The following is a 23850-nucleotide window of genomic DNA, read 5'->3' as shown; positions in this document are numbered from 1 at the left end:
AGGCAGGTGAGGGCAGCTCTGACGCACGGGGCACTCGAGGTGATGGCAGAGCCGGGCGGGGTGGCGTCCTCTGGGCACACAGAGGGCAGTGGGAGGGGGTTGGGTTTTGGCGGGTGGGGACCGAGCAGAGCCAGAGATTGAGAAAGGGTCAGATAAGAGGTGAGAGGGACCCAAACACCAGCTTCACAGTTTTATGTGGGGCTGTTTGCTTTCCAATCCCTAAAGGCTGAGGCAGCTGCCACTCAAGAACCTAGAAGCAGCACTTCGTTTCTCTCCCACCACCAGATGCTTCTCACCAGTCTGAGATGCACTTGAGTGATGCAAACACCTGGGAAAGGGTGACCGGCAGTGCATCACACCTTGGTCTGGGATGCTGACTTCTAGTTCAGCCGAAAGAATTAGATGGGGGCCACCTACGATAAGCGTTAAACATACAACAACTCTCTACTAATTCCGACATCGACTACAAACCTGGGGCTGCTTTCCAGGCCTTGCACAAGGACACGCCCTCCTTCCTGTCCCATGAGCCCGGGTCTCAGTCCAAATAAGTCAGTTTCTCACGGTCCCCACCCTTCACCCTCATGGTCCCCCATCTGTTACAAGCTGAATTGTGTCTCCCCCAAATTCCTACGAAGTCCTAACTCCTAGTACCTCAGAATGTGACTGTATTTGGAGATAAGGTCTTTAAAGAGGTAATTAAAGTAAAATGAGGTAATTAGGGTGGGCCTGATCCAATGTGACTGGTGTCCTTATAAGAAGAGGAAATCTGGACAGGGACACACACATACAGAGGAAATGCCATGGTGAAGACACAGCAAGAAGAGGGCCATGTACAGACCAAGGAGAACAGCTTTAGAAGAAACCAACTGTGTGGACACCTTGATCTCGGACGTCTGGCCCCTAGAACGGTGAGATAATAAATTTTGTTGTTTAAGCCCCCCAGGCTGTGGCACTTTGTTATGGCAGCCCTAGCTGACTAATATACCATCTAAATCATCTTTATCTCTCAAGATCAAACTAACTCAAGACCCTGTGATTCAATTCAAGCCAAAGGAAGCTCATTAGCTGTCCACACTCTGGGCTGTGGCAGTGGGGCTCTGGCCTCAGTGGAGGGTGTGATACTCAAGCATCTTGTCATGACGTTGCTGGAGGCTCCTGGTGTCTTACTGAATCAGTCAGATTATTGCTTGAATCAAGAAGTTCCTCTTCCAAGGCACCATCTTATTAATTAAAATCATTCTTAGAGAAGAGTTACTCGCCAAATCAAAACTGGGATGGCTGTGACCCTTGCTGGCGATGGTACCTCCTATGAGTAGCAGACGGGCTAGGGCTGGATGAGAGATGTGGTGAGATGCTCTCGTGCTCTTTATCAATTAATTCGATCTATTCTTCTCTCTTTGGAGTGTTAGGAAACATCTTTTATCCTCCTTGGAATTACCCAGACATAGCTGGGCATCGGGGTCCAGAGCCCACAAACAGAGGAGCAGGTACCCTCCACAGATGAGGGCAGCTATGAGGGGTGCAGCCAGGCCTGACGATGCTGCTTTCAGTGAACCCAGTGAAAGGTGGCAGCCACACCCATCACACATCATCCAAACCCCAGTGGGCATCTTTGAAAGGCATCCTGAGCTTGTGGCACATGGGTGACACCTAGAAACCTTGCACCATCTCTCAAAGGACACTTGGGGCCTGATGCAGGGCTTTTAGGCTCTGGCACTCTCTGTAATCACAAATGTCACTCCTCAGCAGAGATATCAAATCCCTGGCAGGAGGCCAGGAGCTGTCACCAATAAGAGGTGGGTTTCACCAGCCTCTCAGACAGAGAATTAAGAAGAAGCGGCTCCAAAATAGAGTTCAGCCTCCATTTCCCAATTTCAGAGAAGCAGGGGAACCCCATGCACCATCCCCACCCTCCTGCCCCCCTCATCATCCCAAATACACACACAGAGAAATGCACCATCAGCCGGGAAGGACCAGCCCTGCTCTGGCGCCAGCTTCACCTGAACCCATCTGTGAACTCATTTCTCATTAAAGCCACAGAAAATTCAAGGGGACAGAGATAAATCAGATCAACGGGAAGAAGGAGCGAGGAAGGCAAAAGAAGAACAAAAACCTTGCTGGGATCATTGCTCACAGGGCCCCAAACTTACTGGTTCCTGGAAGTAGAGCTGGTAATCAAAGACAGGATTGGCTTTGATTATCTCCATTGGGGACACGTTGGGATTTGCTGGTATGAAGGGAGTATTCAAGCTGGCCACTGCCCTGTGGAAAGAAGAGGTGTCAAGACACAGACCCCATAAGAAGACAGTCTGTAAGGACCAGAAAGGACCTTATGTGTCAAAACCCAAGCTCAGAGTGGGAGGGTGCTACACACAAGCTCTCACACCAGCAGTGCAGGGAGAACAGGACCTGAAACCACACTGCTCGACTCTCCAGCCCAGTGCGGTTTTTTTTTGTTTTTTTGTTTTTTGCCACTAAACTGCAGTATTTCTCACCTACTTGCCTTCGACAAAGACACACACGCATACGCGCATGCACACACACACGTTACATGCAGTATATCCACCTTGATTAGAATATGTGAACAGTACAATCTTTCTCTAGTTTGTAAAAACACAGTCATTTCTTCCTTCCTTCACCCACTGCTTCCTCTGTGTTGAGTGTAATTCCATGCCACATACTAGGGGAGAGAAAATATAAAACCAATACTCCAAGAGCTTATTATAGTCTAATAAGGAAGGCTAGTCAAATACACCCATGACTATATTATGAGATAGACTGCAACATGAGCCATAGGAATTCCTACAAAATACCACAGGAATTCAAGGAGATAAAGGATTTCTAGGTTTGGGCATCATGGAAGACCTTATGGAAGAGACAGCATTTGAACTTGACTTTTACAGGTTGGGGAGAGGTGGGGAGGGGAACCGATACCTGCAAGGGAAACGTCATGAGGTCGCCTGAGCCGGTTCTAGAAGGAAGCAAAGCTTGGGGTTGAGTTTGATGGAGCAAGGAGTCTACAGGGCCAGAGGCCAAGTGGTTAATGGGGCATCTTGGGAAATGAAGCCAGAAAGGCTCGTGGGACCCGGAACATGAAGGGCCCTGAGTCTGGACTTGAAGCTGCAGAAAACAAAGAAAGCCATGAGGGCTTCTGGGAAGAGGTGAGAGTGGATGGAAGCTGCAGTCAGGAAGTGATGTATCAAGCAGCGATCCATCATATGGATGCAGAGATGGGGAGAAGCCAGCAGACTACTGCATTAGTCATCCTGAGGGGAAGAGGATGGCAGCAAAAGGAATACAAGAGAGGGTGAATTTGAGAGACCGCACAGCCTGGCTGGTCGGCAAAGAATTCTGTATCCCACGCTTACCCTGTGGAAACTTTTTCCCAGAAAAGAAATAGATATATAAAATAGGAAATATGGGATAATTAGGGCAAATAAAACAATCAGTGGAAGGACTGGTGAGGCTTATCCAGCACCAACCAATAGAAATATAATGCAAAAAAAAAAAAAAAAAAAAATATATATATATATATATATATATAATGCAAGCCATATATATAATTAAAATTTTTCCAGTAGCCAAATTAAAACCAGTAAAAAAGAACATGTGAGATTAATTTTAAATATTATTTAATATTAATTAACTTATTAATTTTAAATTTAATGTTAACTTAAATGTTAATTTAATATTTAATCCAATATATCTAAAGTATTAATAATTTCAACATGTAATCAGTATTAAGAATTATTAATAAGATATTTTACATTCTTTTTTTCATACTAAGTCTTTGGAATCTGGAAGGTATTTTCTACTTACAGGAATCTCAATTCAAACTGGCCACATTTCAAAAGTTCAATAGCCACGATTAGACAGTGCAGGTTAGGGTATAAAATAAGTTATATTGATGCCTATAAGTTCCTAATGCTACCATAGTGAACCTATTTTAAGCATTATTTAAATCACAAGTCAAGAAATTCTAGCTTTTACTAAATATTCTGAACAGAATGGGGTTTTCTTTTTAATCGCTTTGACAGATCATTTATTCCATATATAAAAATATCATCACTAAACGAGATGATAATATATAAATGTTGCTGCCAACTGCATTAAGATTAAGAAAAAGCTGAACCACAGCCTCCATCTGGCAGCAGTGTCTCCAGGTGATTGTTAAAGAAAGGATATAAAACAAACAAGTGAGTAGACCCTTATTTTAAATAGGTTCCCAAAGCTTATTTCAGTAGAAAGGCGAAACCAAGGATTCAAAGAAATATTCCACATTAAACGTGGGCTTTTTTTTTTCTCTTTCATTCATTGTCTGGCTAGAAAGGCAGAGATTAGTGCTGTTAACAATATTCTTAAATAAAAGATGCTTCCAGACCCAGAGATGCGGGGTCCCATCCTGGACAGCCCTGCGAGAGGGTCTCGGCTCCCTCCCGCCCTCCCAGGAAGGAGGTAAGAGGGCTGCTTTGATGAGAGCAGACGTAGAATGCGACTACTCCAGAATCAACAGCAGGCACGGTGGAAACAGCACAGGAGAAGAGGAACGGGAAACCAGAGCACGCCTGCATCTCAGATCTGATGTTACTCTGCACAAAACCTCACTTGGCTCACATTAAATCTTTTAAAATTCTCACAGGAGAGAGAACTAGATTAAGCTTAATAAAACAACAACAAGGTGGAGACCATATGTTGTTGCTCTATTTCTTTTTTGTTCCCTTCAAGGAGCATCTAACACAGCCTGCAGGGTAACTTTTTGGTGAACTTGATTCTTAAGAGCTTTCTTATCTCACTTTTGAATGACAGAGAGGACAGAGAGAGAAGCTAAAGAGATCAGAACAGGGTGCAAAAACTTTAAAAATACTTTAGGAAATGTTTGATTCTTTCTGGTCTTTGAGATCATCCAACCATTTGAGCTGGGGTTGAGCTGAACCAAGTTTCTCCAGTGTTTCCATTCCTATAAACTCAGCCAAATAAAAAGTAACTGGATTAGCTAGGGAAACACAGATGGCTGCTAAGGATGTTGTTTTAATTAATTTGCTAAGATCCGAGGCTGAAATGGGAGGTCAGACAGGCTTTAACTGCAGTTACCAGCTCAAATGGGGTGTGGCCACAAAGGCCACCTGACTCTCCAGGTTCAAAACCCACCATCTGAAAGCTCCCACTAGTGTCCTGAAATGTCATTCTGAGAATGATTATGAGTGATGTGATGGTGATCATGAAACAAGGTGGAGACCATATGCTGGAGACCATTCCAACCTGACATGAAACAAGGTGGAGACCATATGTTGGAGACCATTCCAACCTGACATGAAACAAGGTGGAGACCATATGTTGGAGACCATTCCAACCTGACATCTGTTTTACTGTATTTTGCAGGTTGAGTAGTCGGGTAGGAGTGACCATTACCACTTTGTGGTTGAAGATACCAGGGCCTAACGGGTGAAGTGATTTGTCCCGTAGCCAGTTCAGGATAAAAGTGAAAGCCACATTTTCTGACTCTGACCAGGGCTAAAGTGTCTCCTGGCACTCAGTTCTATGAATCTGACATCCCCTGCTGCCTCACTCCCTCCCCTCAAAGTCCACCCTCATTCTCCTGCATTCCCACTGGCTACTCAGGCCCTGAATTATGCGTTGCATTACTGGTGATTGGGACAGGCCTTGTGCCCAAGACGTTAGCTCATTAAACCCTCCTTACTTATACACCAATGAGCTAAGGAGCTATGGTGTCACCTTCCCAGATAATAACCTATCGTTTTCAAGAAGTTTTCTGGAATTCAAGACCTGAGGAAGGAGTCTAGGGAATTTAAGTCCAGTGTGACCCAAATTCTTGATGCCCGAGGCCTAATTACCTCACTCTCTTGGGGTAGAAAAGAGCCATATTCCACACCAGCATGCCACCCCAGTCGTGGCCAATGAACACGGCTTGAGAGATCCCCTAGGAGGACAAAGAAGGGGGCTGAGTGTGAGTAGGTTTCTGGGACAGGGGATGGGGCTCCCCTTAGGCCTAACCGCAGCGGCGACTCCCAACAGCCGCCCCCTTGAAGCCTCTGGTCCCATGTACAGGCCCCACCGACCCTGCACACAAATGGTTGGCCTTTTAAATCTTCTCAGAAGACTGAGGCCATTGACCATGAATTCCCTCTCTACCTTCCCACAAATCAAATTTTGTTTCACCTTCTTTCCTCCCTTTTGTCTTCACGTTAGAATGCCACCTCCCCTCCCCTCCGTGCTCATCTTTCATTGAGTGGTTATTATTCTGTTCCCCATTCTTTCGGATCTTTTCTACAAGCCTCAAAAGCATCCTTTACCTCCCAATTTCTCCCTGCACCTTCCTCTCCTCTGCTGCTGTAACCACAAACGACAGCTCCCTTCATGGAGGACCTTCTGTGTCACAGGCCCTTTATCTGGAATCCTCCCAGTAACCTTCGAACTCACATTTTACAAATGAAAAGACGGCTCACAGGGGTCGGGTGACTTGCCCAGCCTGCACGTAAATGGTAAATGGTGGAACCGCCATTCAGACCCAGGTCCCCTAACCTAAAATCGGGCTCCCTCCTCTATGCCACCCGCTGACCGCTTTAGGGCCCTCCATCCTCCCCAGCCTCAACACCAGCTGGAAGGGTGGTTCCTTGCCTCAGCTCTCTGCCACGCTCCGTCTCCTGTGTTCTCCGGCTTCTCACAGTGGTTTATATCAGGTGCCTCCCTAACGACCTTCCTAAGTCCCTCCAGTGGCTTCTTCCCTGCCACACCCAAGTCCACTGAAACTTCTCTCTTAAAGGCTACTAATCACTAATCATTTTTTTTCCCCCTCTTGGTTCTCATTCTTCTGATTTTTCTGCAGTGTGAGTGAAAAAAAATGCTGCCTGGCGTATCAGTAAACAAAGGATGTTGCAGCCATCAAGTCACTGCAGTCACCCCGATGGTGAACCCTGAAGGAACTCAGAATGGAGACAAACAGGCTGCCCACTGCCAAGCCCTCAGTCACTGCAGCCACCCTCAGTGGGGCACCCGGAGGGGATTCAGGATGGAGAAAAGCAGGATACTGGCCCCAGCTAGCAGAGGTGCATGTCGAAGGAATGATTTCTATGAGCCCAGACTCTTGCACCTTCCAATACAGAGAAAAATGTTAAATTCTTTAACTTGAGATGTCTGGTTTTCTTTAATTAACAGTAATCTTTTGATGTTCCGACTACCTAGTCTTTGTTGCAGAAACTACTATATATCCTGGCTCCTCTCTTACCTCTCTGGAAGCGGTCTCAGAGCTAGCTATCTGAGATGCTGTATCCGGGCTTAAGTCCTCAGTTTGTCCACCAAATAAAACACAATTCTCAACCTTTAGGTTGTGCTTTTTTTTTTAGTCAACAGCAGCATGAGGCATTTCCTTTGAAACATTCTTCCCTGGGCTTCTGTGACACTGTGCTTTCCAGACTCTTCTTACTTCCCCAAGTCTACTACTCCCTCTCTACCTCTCACCTGGGACTATTCCACGGCTCAGCCTTCAGGCCTGTCATTGGGGAGCTCACCTCGTCCAAAGGCTTCAGGCACCACCTCCAGGTGGCAAATGACCACCTCATCTGGTCACCCAGGTCGTCCAGGTTGGCCCAGTCTCCTTCCCACATATCCTAGTCATGACTGGGCCAGGGACGGACACCTGACCCAGCTGGCCAGCAACCACAGAGACTCCCTCTCAACCATCAGAATAAGAGACGTTCCCAGCCAGGTGGAAATCTTCTAGAAAAAGTCAGGAGTGGGGCGGCCACACTGGGCCTTAGCTATCCCCATCACACTCAAAAGTTCCAAAAAGCCAGTTCCACAGGACTGAGAATCTGCAGAGGATGGGACGTGACATTGTTACCGCACGTCCTACACCAGGCCCTGCTGTAGATCTGGAACTCCTTCGTCATCTCAGTTGCTTCTTTCAACGCACACCCAGTGAACAGGAGAAAGATCCCACTTCTCTGAGGTTCTCTCTTAGCCCCCCCGCACTGCCACTGTCCTGGCTGGGCTCTCTGCCCCCTCAGCCATGCTGCGGTGTCTCCCTTCTGCCACGTGACCTGACTGAGGATGGCAGAGTATGTACCTAAGTCTCAGAACAGTGTGTGTGCCCTGCAGCAGCGTATTCTCAGATGACCACTGTTGATCGTTTTCATTGAGTTTGACATTCCAAACCATGTTAAACGAAGACATTCGATTTTAAATATTTCAAAAGGGATGGAAGTTTTAAGAAGTTGGGAAATATTAGCCTATCAGATGTTTCCCAAACTTCTTCAGCTGGCACTAAGGCTCTTCATCTGGCTTAAAGCCAACAGAGACATTTCATTCCCTGGAAGATGCTTTTCATGAAACAAGAACCAAAACAATCTCACCTCTATATTCTCCAAACCTGTCTTTATAATCCCTTCCGACCCACCACCCCACCTTCCCGCTCCCATACCGCTCCCTCGAGGGCTCTAACAGCTGACACCTTCAAAGGTTACATCTTTTCTTTAATTGCCCAGTTCCAAACAGAATTCTCCAAAGAGATCAGTTCAAAATAATTACTTACCAAATTATCCAGGAAGGTGACCATGTCCTAAGAAAGAAAACACACACAAAAAATCAGAACTGTATCCATCACCTCAGCGGCTTTGAGGTTAGAATTACTATGTTTGCCTTGGTTACAGTCTGAATTGTGTCCCCCACCTTCCCCCCCCCGTGAAATTCATATGCTGAAGCCCAAACCCTAACCCCTGGTACTTCAGAATGTGACTCTATTTGGAGATAGGGTCTTAAGTAAAGATGTGATTAAGTTAAATGGGGTCATTAGGGTGGGTCCTGATCCAATATAAGACAGAAGATTTGGACACAGACACATACAGAGGAAAGACCATGTGAAGACAAAAGCAGCAGATGGTCATCTATTGATACAAGCCTCACATGAAACCCTGCTGATACCCTGATCTTGAACTTCCAGCCTCCAGAATGGTGAGAGGTAAATTCCTGTTGTTTAAGCCACTCAGTCTATACTGCTTTCCCATGGCAGCCCCAGCAAACTAACACCACGTTCAATCACTACACACTAGCTTTTTAGTTATCTCCCTTCCCCTTCCAGCATCCTCTCATAACCACACAGACTCCCAACAGACCCAGTGAATTATTCAGGGTAGTTCAGTACACATCCCTAACTGAAATGGACCATTTTCAATGGAAGACAGAAATCATGGCTTCTTCCCTGGAAGGAGAAAGGGGAAGAAAACTGCCCTGGAGAGGTCTGGCTGCTTGCCTCGCCCCAGGACGGTCAGCTCCTGCTCCCCATCTCCCAACAGACGTGGACACCTGGCCACATGGCTGGCAACCACGGAGCCTGAAAAAGGTGTATGAGATGCTGAGGAAGTGTCTCCACACGCAGTTATGTTCTGAGATTCTGGGCATGGGAGGAAGGGTCACCTAGAATCAGGGCTGGCACGGTTGTGTGGGCCACGTGTGAATGAGCAGGTAGGGGAACGCTGCTGGGGACATAGTGGAGGGAGGACAGGGCAGACGTGTGGAGGGAATGAAGCGGAGACCAGATGGGCCGCCCAGCCCTGCAGAAAGCAACTGTGGCTTCCTGTTTCCCAGCCCTGCTCCTCTGAAAAACTCCCAGATAACTTGTCAGCGCCACCCGTTTACCTGAGCCAATGCGAGGGGCCTCTGCTCGCTACAATAAGTCGACAGAGCTGCGTTTATGGAGCCCTTGCTCAGCACCATCGTTTCCTCTCCCCTCAAGCGGAGCTGCAGGGAGTGGGTGTGTCTTCACTTTACAGATGAGGAAACCGAGGCTCAGACGGGTTAAATGATGCAGCCGAGACCACACAGCTAGTAGTGGCAGGACTGGGACTGATCCCAGGTCTATTTGATTTCACAACCTCAAAATCAAAACTTTCAAAGGCATCCTTCTTTATTACGTAGACCAACGACTTTATTTTAAATATTTTCCAGCCCCGGAATCCTCCCCTTTTTCTACCATTTGGGAAGTAATCTTAATTTGTCTTTTTGATTCTCCAGATAAATGTCCTCGTTGGGAGCTATAGAGATTGCACAGGCAAGAGTTTGAAGAGTTGGAAAATAGATGCAATTGTATTTCCATCATCTACTATTCTAGGTGCTTCCAGAATAAAGGGTGATTTTTCTTCCTCCTCTGGGCTGGGTCTATTTTTTCTTCTAAATTAAGCAAGGAGATGGAAATTTCAGGACAGCAGGAGACAGAGACAAGACAAAAGCCCACAGCCCACAGCTGTGGGTATCTCTTCCCACAGCCCTCGTATCTCTGCCCCAAGAGCATCAGAGAGTGTTCAGATATTCCCCACCCTGGTCTTAGTCCTCTGCTGGGGAACCTTCCAAGATGGACACCCCCTTTTAGGGAAGGAGAAGATGCGATGCAGAGTTCTGTCTACACCAGTGACTGCTTCCAAGGGAAAAGCTGTTAACAGATGTCTGATTCCTTTTGAGGCCCCTGCCCCCAAGCCTGCCCTGTAAACCCAGGGCCATGATGCCAGCTTCACGTGGTGGGGAGACAATGGGCAAGCCTCTCATTGGCCCCTGAAAGCAGTATTAAAAAGCAACAACAGGGCTTCCCTGGTGGTGCAGTGGTTAAGAATCCACCTGCCAATGCAGGGGACACTGGAGCCCTGGTCCAGGAAGATCCCACATGCCGTGGAACAACTAAGCCCGCGAGCCACAACTACTGAGCCCACGCGCCTAGAGCCCGTGCTCCGCAACAAGAGAAGCCACCACAATAAGAAGCCCGTGCACCGCAATGAAGAGTAGCCCCTGCTCGCCGCAACTAGAGAAAAGCCCTTGCACAGAAACGAAGACCCAACACAGCCATAAATAAAAATAAATAAATAAATAAAATTTAAAAAATAAAATAAAATAATAAGAAAGATATATTATAAATAAATTAAAAACAACAACAACAACAGCAACAAAAAACCCACCTGGTCTGTGGTGTTACGTCAGCTTGTTATGTCAGCCCAAGCCGACTAACGTACACACTAATGGGGAATTTAGCTGAGGGTTTCCCAGAAATCCTATAACATGCAAAGTGGCAGCACCCATGAGGTTCCCGATGAGGAACCAACAGACTGATGTAAGAGGGTCTCTAAGGGATGAAGGGTGCAGAATTGTGGTCCAGCTACAGTGGTTGAGGTGAGCTGGGACCCCCATCAGCGAGAGAAGCGATTAAGGAGGAATGGGGGCAATTAAATAGGTGCAGGGACGCCTTTACCTTCTCCTTCTAGGACCCCCAGCTGGTGTTGTCCAAACCACTCCCTCAGCACTACAGTTTTATTCATAGCATCTCTCTGCTTTCTGCTTTCTTTACTATTCCTTTAACTTTGGGGTTCTCAGACTGGCTCCTCAGACTTGCCCGAGCACGGGCTGCTGTTTGCTGAGCCCACGCCTCTGCTGTGGAAGCAACTCAGAGCGTGGGCTTTGCTTTTCAGCAACTTGCAGAGGCTGTTCACAGGCCAAAGTGGAATCAAGGTCACTAATTCCAGGGCAGCCAGAATCTTGTGCTATTCCCGGGACCATTTCATTTCTAACAAGAAACTGCCTCATTCTCACAGCTTCCTAAAGGATCCCTGGTCCTGGTGAAATTGCTTCCAGAAGGAAGGCCCTGGACCCACACACATCCTCAGGGGCCTACTCTCGTAACTATCGATTGGAAAACTCACTTAGTGTACTTTGCCATTCGGACAGGTAGGATTATACCTGGACATGCCGGGTCCCCTCATCCTGCTGGTAAGAAGCACCTGCAATCCCATCCCTTCCCTCCCAAACCTCCATCACCAACACACAACCCAGTAAGCTCCCCGCTTAACAACATCTATCCTCACAGTTAAAACTCACTCAGCACCTGCTATGGGCCAGATACTACTTAAGTGCTGGGGATGCAGCAATGAACCAAACAGACCAAACCCATGATGTCAGGGGAACTTTAATTTAAAAACAGAGAGGACAATCGACAGATGAATGGATAAAGAAGATGTGGCACATATATACAATGGAATATTACTCGGCTATAAAAAGAAATGAAATTGAGTTATTTGTAGTGAGGTGGATGGACCTAGAGACTGTCATACAGAGTGAAGTGAGTCAGAAAGAGAAAAACAAATACCATATGCTAACACATATATATGGAATCTAAAAAAAAAAAAAAAAGTTTATGAAGAACCTAGGGGCAGGACAGGAATAAAGACGCAGACGTAGAGAATGGACTTGTGGACACGGGGAGGGGGAAGGGTAAGCTGGGACAAAGTGAGAGAGTGGCATGGACATATATACACTACCAAATGTAAAGTAGATAGCTAGTGGGAAGCAGCCGCATAGCACAGGGAGATCAGCTCAGTGCTCTGTGACCACCTAGAGGGGTGGGATAGGGAGGGTGGGAGGGAGACGCAAGAGGGAGGAGATATGGGGATGTATGTATATGCATAGCTGATTCACTTTGTTATAAAGCAGAAACTAACACACCATTGTAAAGCAATTATACTCCAATAAGGATGTTAAAAAAAAAGAGACAGAATATGTCGTGATCCCCCTACCCCTTTCCCCCAACTACAATGGTTCCTCTGTCTCCTTAGACCTCTTCAAGGATCTGATGGCAACTGTGGGTCTTCTCCCAGGAAAATACTCATGGGCACCTTTGCCTCAACCTCTGCACACACTACCAGGGGTTCATGGACTCCCGAGGGTCTGCACACCATAGATGAAGCATCCCTCATCCCTGCTGGACTGCCTGCAGGCCACTATTTTTTCACTTTCCAATTAACAGAGAAGCTGGAGATTAGTTCAGCATTATTTCCACAGCCCACAAACTGAGAATCACGCTCAGGTCTCGAGGGGCCTTGGAGAGCATGAAGCCCACGCATTCACTGTATTTTACACCTGACAGCATGATCTGGAAAGGTTAAATGACTTACCCAAGGTCACACCCAATGAAAGGGACAACTGGGTGGAGATAAACCTCCCGACATTAATGAACTTTAGAAGATAGTGGGGTAATGTTATAAGTCATAATTCTAGTTATTACTTTAAAATATATATCTCAGAAATAACTAAATTTCCTTGTCAATTGCATTATTATGAACTTTCATCAAATCTTTAACCGTGGTCATTTTTAAGTCTTTTGTCATTTACAGACAGTTCTGGGTGTACTCTGATGCTTTTGCAAAAATGTTCCTATAAAAGGGTTTCATCTTCAAGGAATTCATGGAAAAGACTGACAAGTACAGGTTTCTGGTAACTGACTATACTGCTGAACTGAATAAATAAGCATTTTCAGAACTCTAATGGAAAACTGATGAATTCATAAAAGTGCTAACAAAAGATCAAGATGAAAAAAAAATTAATTACATGGGACTGAGTGAACTGATGAGGATGATTATAATTTTTGTGACTTTCTGTTTGAATAAAAAAAAAAATCCCACAAGGACTCAGAGGCAAAAAATATACAAATCAATTATCACTGCAAAGTAAAGGAGCTGTTGCAGTGGAGGATTACTGGACTGAATGTCAATATCATGACATAGTATGAGTGTGTTTCATGTTTGGTAATTGCAATCATTGTTGCTTTTGTTGTGGTCATCCATTTACAATGCTTGGTGTCAGTGTATTTATCTCTTGTAAAAATAAAATACAGTGTGTGTGTGTGTGTGTGTGTGAAAAAAAAAAAAGAAGATAGTGGGGTTTTTTGTTTGTTTTTTAATATATTTTGGCTGCGCTGCGTAGCATGTGGGATCTTAGTTCCCCGACCAGGGATCGAACCTGCCCCTCCTGCAGTAGAAGCGCAGAGTCTTAACCACTGGACCCCCAGGGAAGTCCCGTTAATGAACTTTAGAAGACAGTGTTATTGCTGTGTCGCATCCCAATATTCCTAATTGGGAATCCTAGGACTACAAACGTACAGAGAATAGGTTTATGGTCCCTTAAAGGTACCCATTCTAAAACAAATAACAGTTGTTTGATGAACTGGCACACAAATTTGTAGTTAAGAAGAAAGGGTTTTCAATACTTTTGAGGGGGAAGGTAGTTGAGAAAAAAATTTTAGGGGCACTTAAGGGTAAGCACCATTAAGGATCTTCATTATGTTTTCTATAACCCTGTATTTTAAAGATGATAGAGGCTGGTGAGATCTTGGCAAGTTCAGGGGGTAGATCCGAGCAAGAAGTGGCAGAGTGAAAGAGGCAAAGATTCAGAAACTGAGGAAGGAAGGACACCCTAACTGGAAACTAAGTTTTTTCCCATGCTCCCCTTATGAGACATCAAGCCTACATGTGGGGCCTGATGGGGTGCTCCAGGCAGAGATGTGACCCTCCTAGATGAAGGCTTTCTGTAATTTTAGCACAATCACTGGCATCGCCAGTTTTCTGGCCAAGCAGGAGGCTGTTTCTTCCTCTCGGTCCCTCCAGCCTTTGCTTTTGCTCCAGGGCTGATGGAGGTTTGGGTGGCAGTCTCTCCTCACCTCAGCCTTGGCCTTCCCCTGCAAGCTCTAAGATGAGGGTCCCTCTCCCCGATGGTGCGTATGCCTGTCTTAGAACAGGAACGCCTCTGCAGTCCCCAGTCCACACACTAACTCCCTAGATCTGGCCAACAATGTGTTTACCACAATAAAGTGATTTTTTAAATTCTCAGAATGGAAAGGTGATATGGTGGAGTAGCTAAAAGCAGGAGCATGGGAGCAGGGTTTAAACCTGGCTCTACAAGCTGTTGACCTCAGGCAGTTACTTAACCTCCCCATGACTCAGTTTCCTCTTCCATCAAATGCTTAGAAAAGTACTTGATATACAGTCAACGTTGGCTATTATTTCAAAATACTTTGACTTTCAGAAAGAATTTGTACCCAACTGTTGTGAAATGCTGCTTTCCTAGGATTTAAATGAACACCCACACTTCTGTCTTATATCAGTGAAAACCCAAGGATGGAGAATAAGTTACAGATGTTACCCAAAGATCCTTCTTACGTTGCATAACACTTCCATGGAATATTCTTCTATTTCTGCAATTAAAAATAAAAGAAATACACTTAATTTGCATGTTTAAAAATTACCTGCAAACTAAAAGAGCCCCTTTGGCAAAAAAAAATATATATATCATATTAAATTCTTAGGTTGATATAGTCTGCTTGCTTATTTTTGTTGTTGTTGCCTGTGCTTTTGGTGTCATATCCATGAAACCATTGCCAATACCAACATCATGAAGCTTTTCCACTATGTTTTCATTTAGGAATTTTAGTGTCAGGTCTTCAGTTTAAGCCTTTAATCCATTTTGAGTTGGTTTTTGTAGACGGTGTAAGATAAGGGTCCAATTTCATTATTTTGCATATGGATATTCAGTTTTTCCAACACTATTTGTTGAAGAGACTGTCCTTTCCCCATTGAGTGGCCTTGGCACCCTTGTTGAAGGTCATCTGACCAGATACACAAGGGTTCATTTCTGGACTCTCTATTCCATTGGTCTAAATGTCTGTCTTTATACCAATACCATACTGTATTACTGTAGCCTTGTAATATATTTTGAAATCAAGAAGTATGAGTCCTCCAGCTTTGTTCTTTCTTAAGATTGATTTGACTACTTGTAGTCTTTTCTGGATCCATATGAATTGTAGAATTGTTTTTTCTATTTTTGTAAAAAATGTCATTGGGATTTTGATAGGGATTGCATTGACTCTGTAGATTGCTTTGGGCAGTATGGACATTTTACCAATAAGAGCAATTCCAGAAAAGAAAAAGAAAGAAAAACAGAGAAAACAGAAGAAAAAATTTATCAAAGAAGTAATTCAAGAAAATTTCCAAGAACTGAAAGTTAAGTGTACCCAGCAAAGTAGATGAAAAAAGACCCATATCATAGCACAATACCATAACATTTTAGAACACAACAGATAAAGATCCTAAAAGTCTCAAGGGTAAGGAAAAAAGGTAACATGGCACTGGAATGCTGTATAGCAACAAGGGAAGCTAGAAAACACTAGGACAAAGCCTTCATAATTTTAAGGGAAAATAATTTGTTACTTAAAATCTATTGCCAAATGATCTGAAATTTATACACAAATGATCTGAAATGTATATATATGCACCTGGCTTTAGAATCATTGCACTTGGCTTTAGAATTAATGTTATGTATGATCTTTGACAACAGTTAACATGTAAATTATGTTTTTCTTTAAAAAAAAAGAGTCATAATTAGGGTATGACCATAAGTCCCAGTTTGTCCAGGACAGTTTTAGTTTATGTGTTATTATTAATAGTTTCTCTTTTAATAGTGTTGTAGTTTGAACGATAAATTATATTACTAAGTAATGCCCACGGGATTCAGGGAAGATTGCAGTATAGATAAATAAAAATAAACATTTAAATAATGAAGTAAAAAAAAAAAAGATGTCTTTCCTGAATATTTGGACTGAAGTCCTTCCTTTTGTCTAAAATGCTTCTGCATTGTTCAAGAGGCAGTAAGCAGAAGCTGAGTCGACACCATGACATTTAGGGAACAACCATGGAAGCACATCTCTGTCATGACAGGCTGAGTGGCCTGGTGGTGGCCTCCTGAGTGACTGAGAGCCCCAGCCCATGTCAGCGGGCTTCAAACTCAACACAACAGGCCTGACGTGCACGCAGCCAAAGCAGCTCAGAAAAGGGGTGGTGAGCTGCTGCTTGGCTTGCTAAGCTGCTAAGAGCATCACTGACCATGGAAGGACCAGCGACTCTGCTGCACACCTGGCTGCTTCCCATTCCTGCCTCCACCCGGGGTTCTTAAAGGTTTGGGGCTGAGGATCCCTCTGAAACTGATAAAAACAATGGACTCCCCCCTCCCCAAGGAAAATGCTCATAGACCCACACATGTTCTCAAGGGTCCACAGGTCCCTGACACCCATCCTTGGAAAGACTCCCACTGGGATCCATAGACGCTGGGTTAAGAATCTGGTCTATGAATTACCATATGATCTAGCAGTTCCACTTCTGGGTATATACCCCAAAGAATTGACAGGAGGGACTCAAAGCGATATTTGTACACCCATGTTCATAGCAGCAGTATTCACAGTAGCAACCCAAGTGTCCATCGATGGATGAATGGATAAACAAACCGTGGTCTATACATACAACGGAATATTATTCATCCTTAAAAAGGAAGGAACTTGTGACATATGCTATAACATGGATGAACCTTGAAGACATTATGCTAAGTGAAGTCAGTCAGTCACAAAAGGATAAATACTGTATGATCCACTTAGATGAGGTACCTAGACTAGTCAAATTTATAGAGTGAGAGAGCAGAAGTGCGCTTGCTGGGGGCTGAGGGGAGGGAGAATGGGGAGTTACTGTTTAATGGGTACAGAGTTTCAGTTCTGCAAGATGAAAATAGTTCTGGAGCTGGACGGTACCTCCTACATCCTATATCCTCAATGGCTAGCAGGAGAGTCCCTTGGGGCACAGGCCATTGGGTTTCTTGTATTCATTCAGAGTATGAGGAGGAGAGACATCTGGGGCCCAAAGTGCACAGACACGGACACTGCAGGAGCTGGGAAGGGAGGGGGAAGTCAGACCCCCTTGAAGGGCTGCCTGCTCTGACCTGGGACCAGGGGAAGACAGTGCAGTTGGAGAGCTCAGACAGTCAGAAGGCATGAGCAACACCGACAGCCGTAGAACAGCTCACCCACCAGGAGGAGCAGATGACTCTCCATAGCCTTTCATGTCCACAGCTAGTGCCCGGAAGCCCGCCTGGGCCAGAGCAGGGATCTAGAAAAGAAACAATTCAGACCCTCTCCAGTGTGGGCTCATCAGTGTTTTGCTGACACCACCTCTTTGCTTCCTTCTATCTCCCTGTTATTGTAAATGGCTCAATTCAAAGTGCCACACGGCACGACCTGGTGTCCTCATCATGGGGCTGGAATGAGCCCACCCGGCTGCCATGGATGGTGGTAGGGTTTGTGCACTGCACCTAATGCCACACCTGACAGAGCACCTTTCCTAGCAAAGACCTTGCAGATTTCTATGTTCATTACAGAGATTTCCCAGCAGGTGGCATAAAGCATCTTGAGGAAGTATGCTTGTTTTTAATCTGCAAAGGTGGCCTATAGGCTAGCACAGCTCTGAGCTCTGGAGCAATCTCCGGCCCCAACATTTCATAGATATCGTGGTCATACTTGGGAGATGATGTTCCACGGTAAGGTGCCAGCTTCTTAATGATATTCCAGGCTGCCTCACACCATCTAGACTCTTCTCTCCCCTCACCCTGACTGGGGCGCACTTCCTCCAGTTTCCCTTACCTGGTACCTCCAAGAGAACCAGCTCTCCGGAAATCCATGGCAGAGGCACACGGCAGGGCCGGAGCCCAGCTCCACAAAATGCAGACACATCCCAGGCTGTAGAAGAGAGAGGTGAGCGGGGAGTGACCTCAGCGCAGGCCGGGGGTAACCAGGCACCTCTTCCGTAGATTGCCCCGGGCCATTTCAATACATTGCCAGATCGCGCCTGACCCAGCTTTCTCAACTAAAAACCCATCAATGTTAGAAGAAAATGTCTGAGAAGAGACAAGTGATCAAACTGTGCAATAAAAACAGGCAGTTTCACTGGAACAAGAAGAGCCTGAAAAGAAGATCATAATGTTGGAAAACAAAACACCTTGGCCTTCCTCCCTAAAAGGCCCTCATCCTGTCAGAGTTTCTGCTGTCATTTGACATGTTTTCCGTATTTTAAACTGGGGGCTGATTTTGTACAGGGCATGGTATTCACATGAAGGTGCAGAATACCATGATTATTTCATTAAAAGCTGTTTATCTCTTGAATATGAAAATTTTTTCCAGCTTTGCTATACTTCCACTCCTTTGTGGGCTACATGGGTATGGCCAAGACTGCTGGGGCCTAATATCCACCTTCTTCCCTTCTTCTTGGCTCCTGCTGGTATTTTCCAGGCCTCCCCCAACCTTCCTGCAGTGGGTGTGGCCGTGTGACTGGCCAGTGCAATATGAGCAGAAGAAATGTGTGCTCCATCTGGGCCGTAAACCTCCCGCGCACCTGGTTCTCCCTCTCTTTTCCTATCTGCACCTGAATGGACTGGGCCTTAAGGAAGGAAGAACCTGCAGAAAGAAGGCGCCTGGGTGCTTGAATGACTGCGAGGAGAGAGCCCACTCCCAACCCACACGGGATTGTGCTGCAAGCCAGAAACAAACTTGGAGTCAAGCCACTGAAAGTGTGGGGCTGTTTGTTACAGCACTGAGCCTGCTCTGACTATTACAGGGGGGTCTAAGCAAAAGAACTAAAGCAATATATAGTCAAAGTACCCTATTTTTCCCCCAAAGTACCTTATCTCTAACTTTCTAGTGGAAACAAATGAGAGAAATAAGCTTCACTTTATAGAAATCCACTTGGAACAACTCTATTTCGCTGCATCTCACACTACTCCAAGCTGGCGTTCCAAACCGGAAGTTTCATTCACAATTCCCAACAAGCTATTTTGCTCTAGAAAACGTCGGGCTGACATTTTACAAACCCTTTCTTGGACTACAGTCTTTTTTTTTTATCAGAATATGTTCTCTAGTCTTCCCTTTAGTACTTGGCAAAAGGAGGGAATTGAACTTTAAATTCTATGCTCCTTTATACTGAAAAATATTATAGTTCTGATGTCCAATCAAATGATCCTAATCCGCCTCTGTCCTCAATGGATCTTAACTAGAAGGCTCGCTCTTGCTGCTACATATTTGATTCAGCTGAGTAGCTCAGCAAATGCATGCACTTTCCCATCCTTTGAACAGTGTGTTCCAAAATTGCCCTTAAGCCAGAAAACGGAAAAGATCTATTATCAACGCACTTTGAGTTGCATTAGCATCAAGGCAATAGCACTCCCAGAGCCTGGGCTCCCCAGAGGCCACTGCCCCAGCTCTTTAGTTTTGGGGTGAGGGAAGAGGAAGTGGTTAGGCAGCTCTGATCACACTCCTTCAAGGTCAAATGGGGAATCTACTGAAACTGGCTGGATACGCAAGCATCAGGAGGATTATGAGAGTAACCCTGTCTGTAGGGTTGGAGATGCAGGGTCACAGCCCAGACAGACCCCAGCCCCAGGCAAAGAGCCCCTTACTCGGCATCAATATTAGAGACGAGGTCTGAAGGGAGCTTATGAAACCTTATGAAACCGGTCCAGAAGTACCCAGGGTTATAAGAGCAGCCACATTGACCAGAAAAGCCCTTTCTCGCTATCCAAATCCCACTCATCCTCTGATGCTCACTTCACCACTGAATCTCATCCCCCGCAATTACAGTCACTTTCTCCACCCCCTACAGAGCCCGTTCTGAGTGCTTGAGCCACTGCTGTTAGGGCCGCATCCTGTGATGTAACTGCAGGGAATGTTACCTCGGCAGAATGCAGACCATACAATCCTTGAGGTCACAGAAGACCTCCATTCATCTAGGTATTTCTCTCTGTGCCTTGCAAATAGCAAATGCTCACCGAACATCCATGGGGCTCTCCTCCAGGGCAGCAGGTCCTCCCCAGGTCCCAGACCTGCACAGCTCAGGACACCAGCTCTCTTCTTTATGGAGCACAAGGTACTAACACCCCGTGATCAACATGGGGTATTTCAACTAATCCTTACAAGAACACTGAGGGGAGGTATTATCGCCATCTCATTATAAAGCTGTGTACACTGGGGTCCAGAATGATAAGAAATGTGCCCACATTTGCCAACTTAGTAAGTGCCAAAGCCAGGATTCAAACTGGTTCCATCTGGCTCCAAAGCAACTGTTGAGTTTTGTTTTGCTTGTGAGCTAACCTGTAGCTTTAGGTCCTTAGTTAAATGGCCACAGTGACAAATGAAGAAAGATCGCAAAGTGAACCTGAGATGTTCTAAAGCCCTGCTCTGTATCCCGGCTGGGTCAGGAGTCAGGGCCCCTCTGCACGTGGCCTTGGTCTTGCTGCAGCCCTGACCCCTGGGCTAATGACTGCCCATTTCCCTCTCTGTATCTGGTGCAGGTCTGGTGCCTCCCCGCATCCCTCCTATCTGGTCCGTGCCTGACACAAAGGAAGGGCCGATAATACCCACTGGAGGAAATAATGAAATAAAGTGCCAGACGCGCAGGCTGTGGGGACAGAGCAAGGCCCCACGTGGTCTGTTGTTCCGTGGGAGTCTGACCACATTGGTCCACGTCTGCTATTGATTTTTGAGGAATCATACTTGTGGGAAATACCATTTCCATATACATGATGGATGTGTAGCTACCCTTGAGGTTTCACAAACGTCTCACAAGTCGTTTTAGGGGGGCTGGTTAGAGAGACTCAGCTGATGGTGAGAGAGCGCTGACTCACCTTTATGGGCACGTACCCATGGCTCACGGTGCTTGGATCGCAGGGGATTGGTCGGGGGGTTGCAGTTTGGAGAAGCTGAAAGTAAGAGAGACACAGTGAGGGGGACGGCTCTGCTTCCTTCCACGAGAAGGCCTCAGAGTGAGTTCACAAAACTCCATAAGACAGCCCCTGGGTCACCTTTGCCATGGCCTCCTGAGTCCTGTGGGTGACTGACCAACCCAGCCCCCTCTCCTCTAGGGTCAGTGGAGTCCGGTGACTGAGTTCTGGCCAACAGGATGCAGACAAAGAGCACGGCCTATGCAACTAGAGATGATCATACTAAGTGAAGTAGGTCAGAAAGAGAAAGACAAATACCATATGATATCACTTACATGTGGAATCTAAAATATGACACAAATGAACTTATCTACAAAACAGAAACAGACTCACAGACATAGAGAACAACCTTGTGGTTGCCAAGGGGGAGGGGGGGAGGGAGAGGAATGGATTGGGAATTTGGGGTTAGTGGATGCAAACTATTACATTTAGAAAGGATAAACAAAAAAGTCCTATTGTATGGCACAGGGAATGATATTCAATACCCTGTGATAAACCATAATGGAAAAGAATATTAAAAATGCATTAAAATAAAATAAAAAAAGAAGAGCATGGCCTGACCGCCAGAGCTGTGAAAAGCCCTATGTGATTCTCTATATTCTTTTCCCCCTTTACATCTGGTGTTCAGTGTGACCTAGGAAACCACCAGTAGAAGACGGGGGTTCTCCATCAACCTGGGTCCTAGAATGGCTGTGAGGCAAGCCCCTGGTCACCACCCACTGAATTTCGCATCTGCGAGGAATAAACACCACTTGCTCCCAAACACTGAGATTTTGGACTTTAATGAATGTAATTCTTCTCTAGGGCAGTTCCTCAAGTGGTCAGCCAGGCTCATGCTGGACACAGCTAGGAATGCCAAGTTCACAGAGCAGTCATCCCATCATTACATGACTCTGTTGAAGGGCTTCTTCTTCAAGTCGGCCAAAATCGAACTCTCCGGGCCTTGTACGGGTCAGCTCGGGCGGCCACAACGCTGTGCCGCAGACTGGGGGGCTTAAACAACAGACATTTATTTTCTCACAGTTCTGGAAGCCGGAAGTCCAAGAAGGTGTTGGCAGGGTTGGTTCTTCCTGAGGCCTCTCTCCTTGACTTGTAGACGGCCGTCTTCTCCCTGTATCCTCACATGGCCTTCCCTCTGTGTGTGTGCGTGTCTTAATCTCCTCTTCTTATAGGGACACCAGTCTTAATGGATTAGGGCCCATCCTTACGACCTCATTTTACCTTAAATACCTCTTTAAAGATCCAATCTCCAAATACAGTCACATTGTGAGGTCCTGGGGGTTAGGGCTTCAGCATATGAACTTGGGGGGGGGGACGCAATTCAGCTGATGAAATCCTTCTGCCTGCCGCCCCAGTTCTGTCCTCTGGAGCCCCAGTGGGGTCAGGTTACCCATCTTTGCCCATCTCGGTAAACAGGAAAATTCCTGAGCAAAGGATCCTTAAGAAGCTTCTGTAATGTACTGGTGTCGGTTTCCCTGAGACAGAAATGACAAAGGACAGGACGCTGAGCACATGTAAGTGGACCTTCTGTGAACAGCATCATGTTAGTGACTCCCACTGTTTGACTTCTCATCTTTAGTCCTAAAGGTGAGACCTAAGGAAGAAGCCGTTCTCCTCCACCACCCAGTTTTCTGCCCTCTAAAATAGGGGGGGAGTAGACTATGGAATTCACCTTCTTTGAAACACGGCAGAGTCTGCCTGGGCAACCTCAGAGGTTGAGATAGGTGGGCGCCCACCTCTGTGGCGTCTGGAGAGGACCCAGGGTGTGGCCCGTGGGGATGGGCAGCTGGGTGCCTCTGACGGCAGTGAAGGAGCCCAGACACCCACCAGGGCCAGCGTCCCCTGGGGTCCTTTATCTGATGTGTCCCCGACTTCCTAGGTCACACACCAGGGGATGTCCCATTGGTTCCAGGGGTGGGGAGGGTGCGGGTTTCCTACTGTAATGATTCTGCCATGTGTTGGTCCAGTTTACAAAGCCCATTCGTGACTGATTCCCACAGCCTTCCTGAGAGACAAGAGGTGCTTCTCTTCTGTTTAAAAAGAAATGATTCTCATTTTCCCTTATACCTTCCCCATACCCCTGAGGAAGACATAGGTGGGACGATGGCTCACTTTCCCAATTTTACAGGACAGGTGTCTGTGGCTCAGGTGTAATGAGGGGAGGAACCTGGTAAGTGGGACCAGCAGGAGGATGCTCCGATTCCAAGTCGGGATGATTTCGTCTCCGCTGCACGAGACCTCCAGGCTTGCAGAAGGACACATCAAGCTTGGGTGAGATGCTCTAAGGTTGTAGAGTCATCAGATATACGTTTTCATTTATTTGTTAAAGGCGAAAAGTCAGCTGTTCCTGTTATGGGGGCAAAACTGTGTGCCCTCCAAATGCCTCTGCTGAAGTCCTAACCCCCAGGACCTCAGAATGTGACTAATATTTGGAGATAA

General features: G+C 46.0%; 1 protein-coding gene across 7 annotated transcripts in view; it reads right to left on the bottom strand.

The window, feature by feature from the left end:
• Positions 1 to 23850, bottom strand: part of EPHX2 (epoxide hydrolase 2) — a 63938-nt gene that overhangs the window by 21247 nt on the left and 18841 nt on the right. For 2 of the 7 annotated variants that reach the window (XR_014265548.1, XM_082468917.1), the window contains exons 6-12: positions 21316 to 21390; positions 18284 to 18379; positions 17675 to 17753; positions 14985 to 15019; positions 8549 to 8575; positions 5853 to 5938; positions 2151 to 2262 (exon numbers count right to left, since the gene is read on the bottom strand). Coding sequence is in view for 4 of the 7 variants with exons in the window: in XM_082468917.1 (XP_082325043.1) it covers positions 2151 to 2262; positions 5853 to 5938; positions 8549 to 8575; positions 14985 to 15019; positions 17675 to 17753; positions 18284 to 18379; positions 21316 to 21390 (510 nt within the window). In the remaining 3 variants the exon portion in view is untranslated. Of the gene's footprint in view, positions 1 to 2150; positions 2263 to 5852; positions 5939 to 8548; positions 8576 to 14967; positions 15020 to 17674; positions 17754 to 18283; positions 18380 to 21315; positions 21391 to 22174; positions 22887 to 23523; positions 23693 to 23850 lie in introns of those variants that run through there. The other 5 variants (XR_014265547.1, XR_014265549.1, XM_082468918.1 and 2 more) reach the window with 5 other exon arrangements.

This window comes from Balaenoptera physalus, assembly GCF_965194825.1.
Source record: "Balaenoptera physalus genome assembly, chromosome: 7".
Lineage (NCBI taxonomy): Eukaryota > Metazoa > Chordata > Mammalia > Artiodactyla > Balaenopteridae > Balaenoptera > Balaenoptera physalus.
This window is presented reverse-complemented; position numbering and strand designations above follow the sequence as displayed.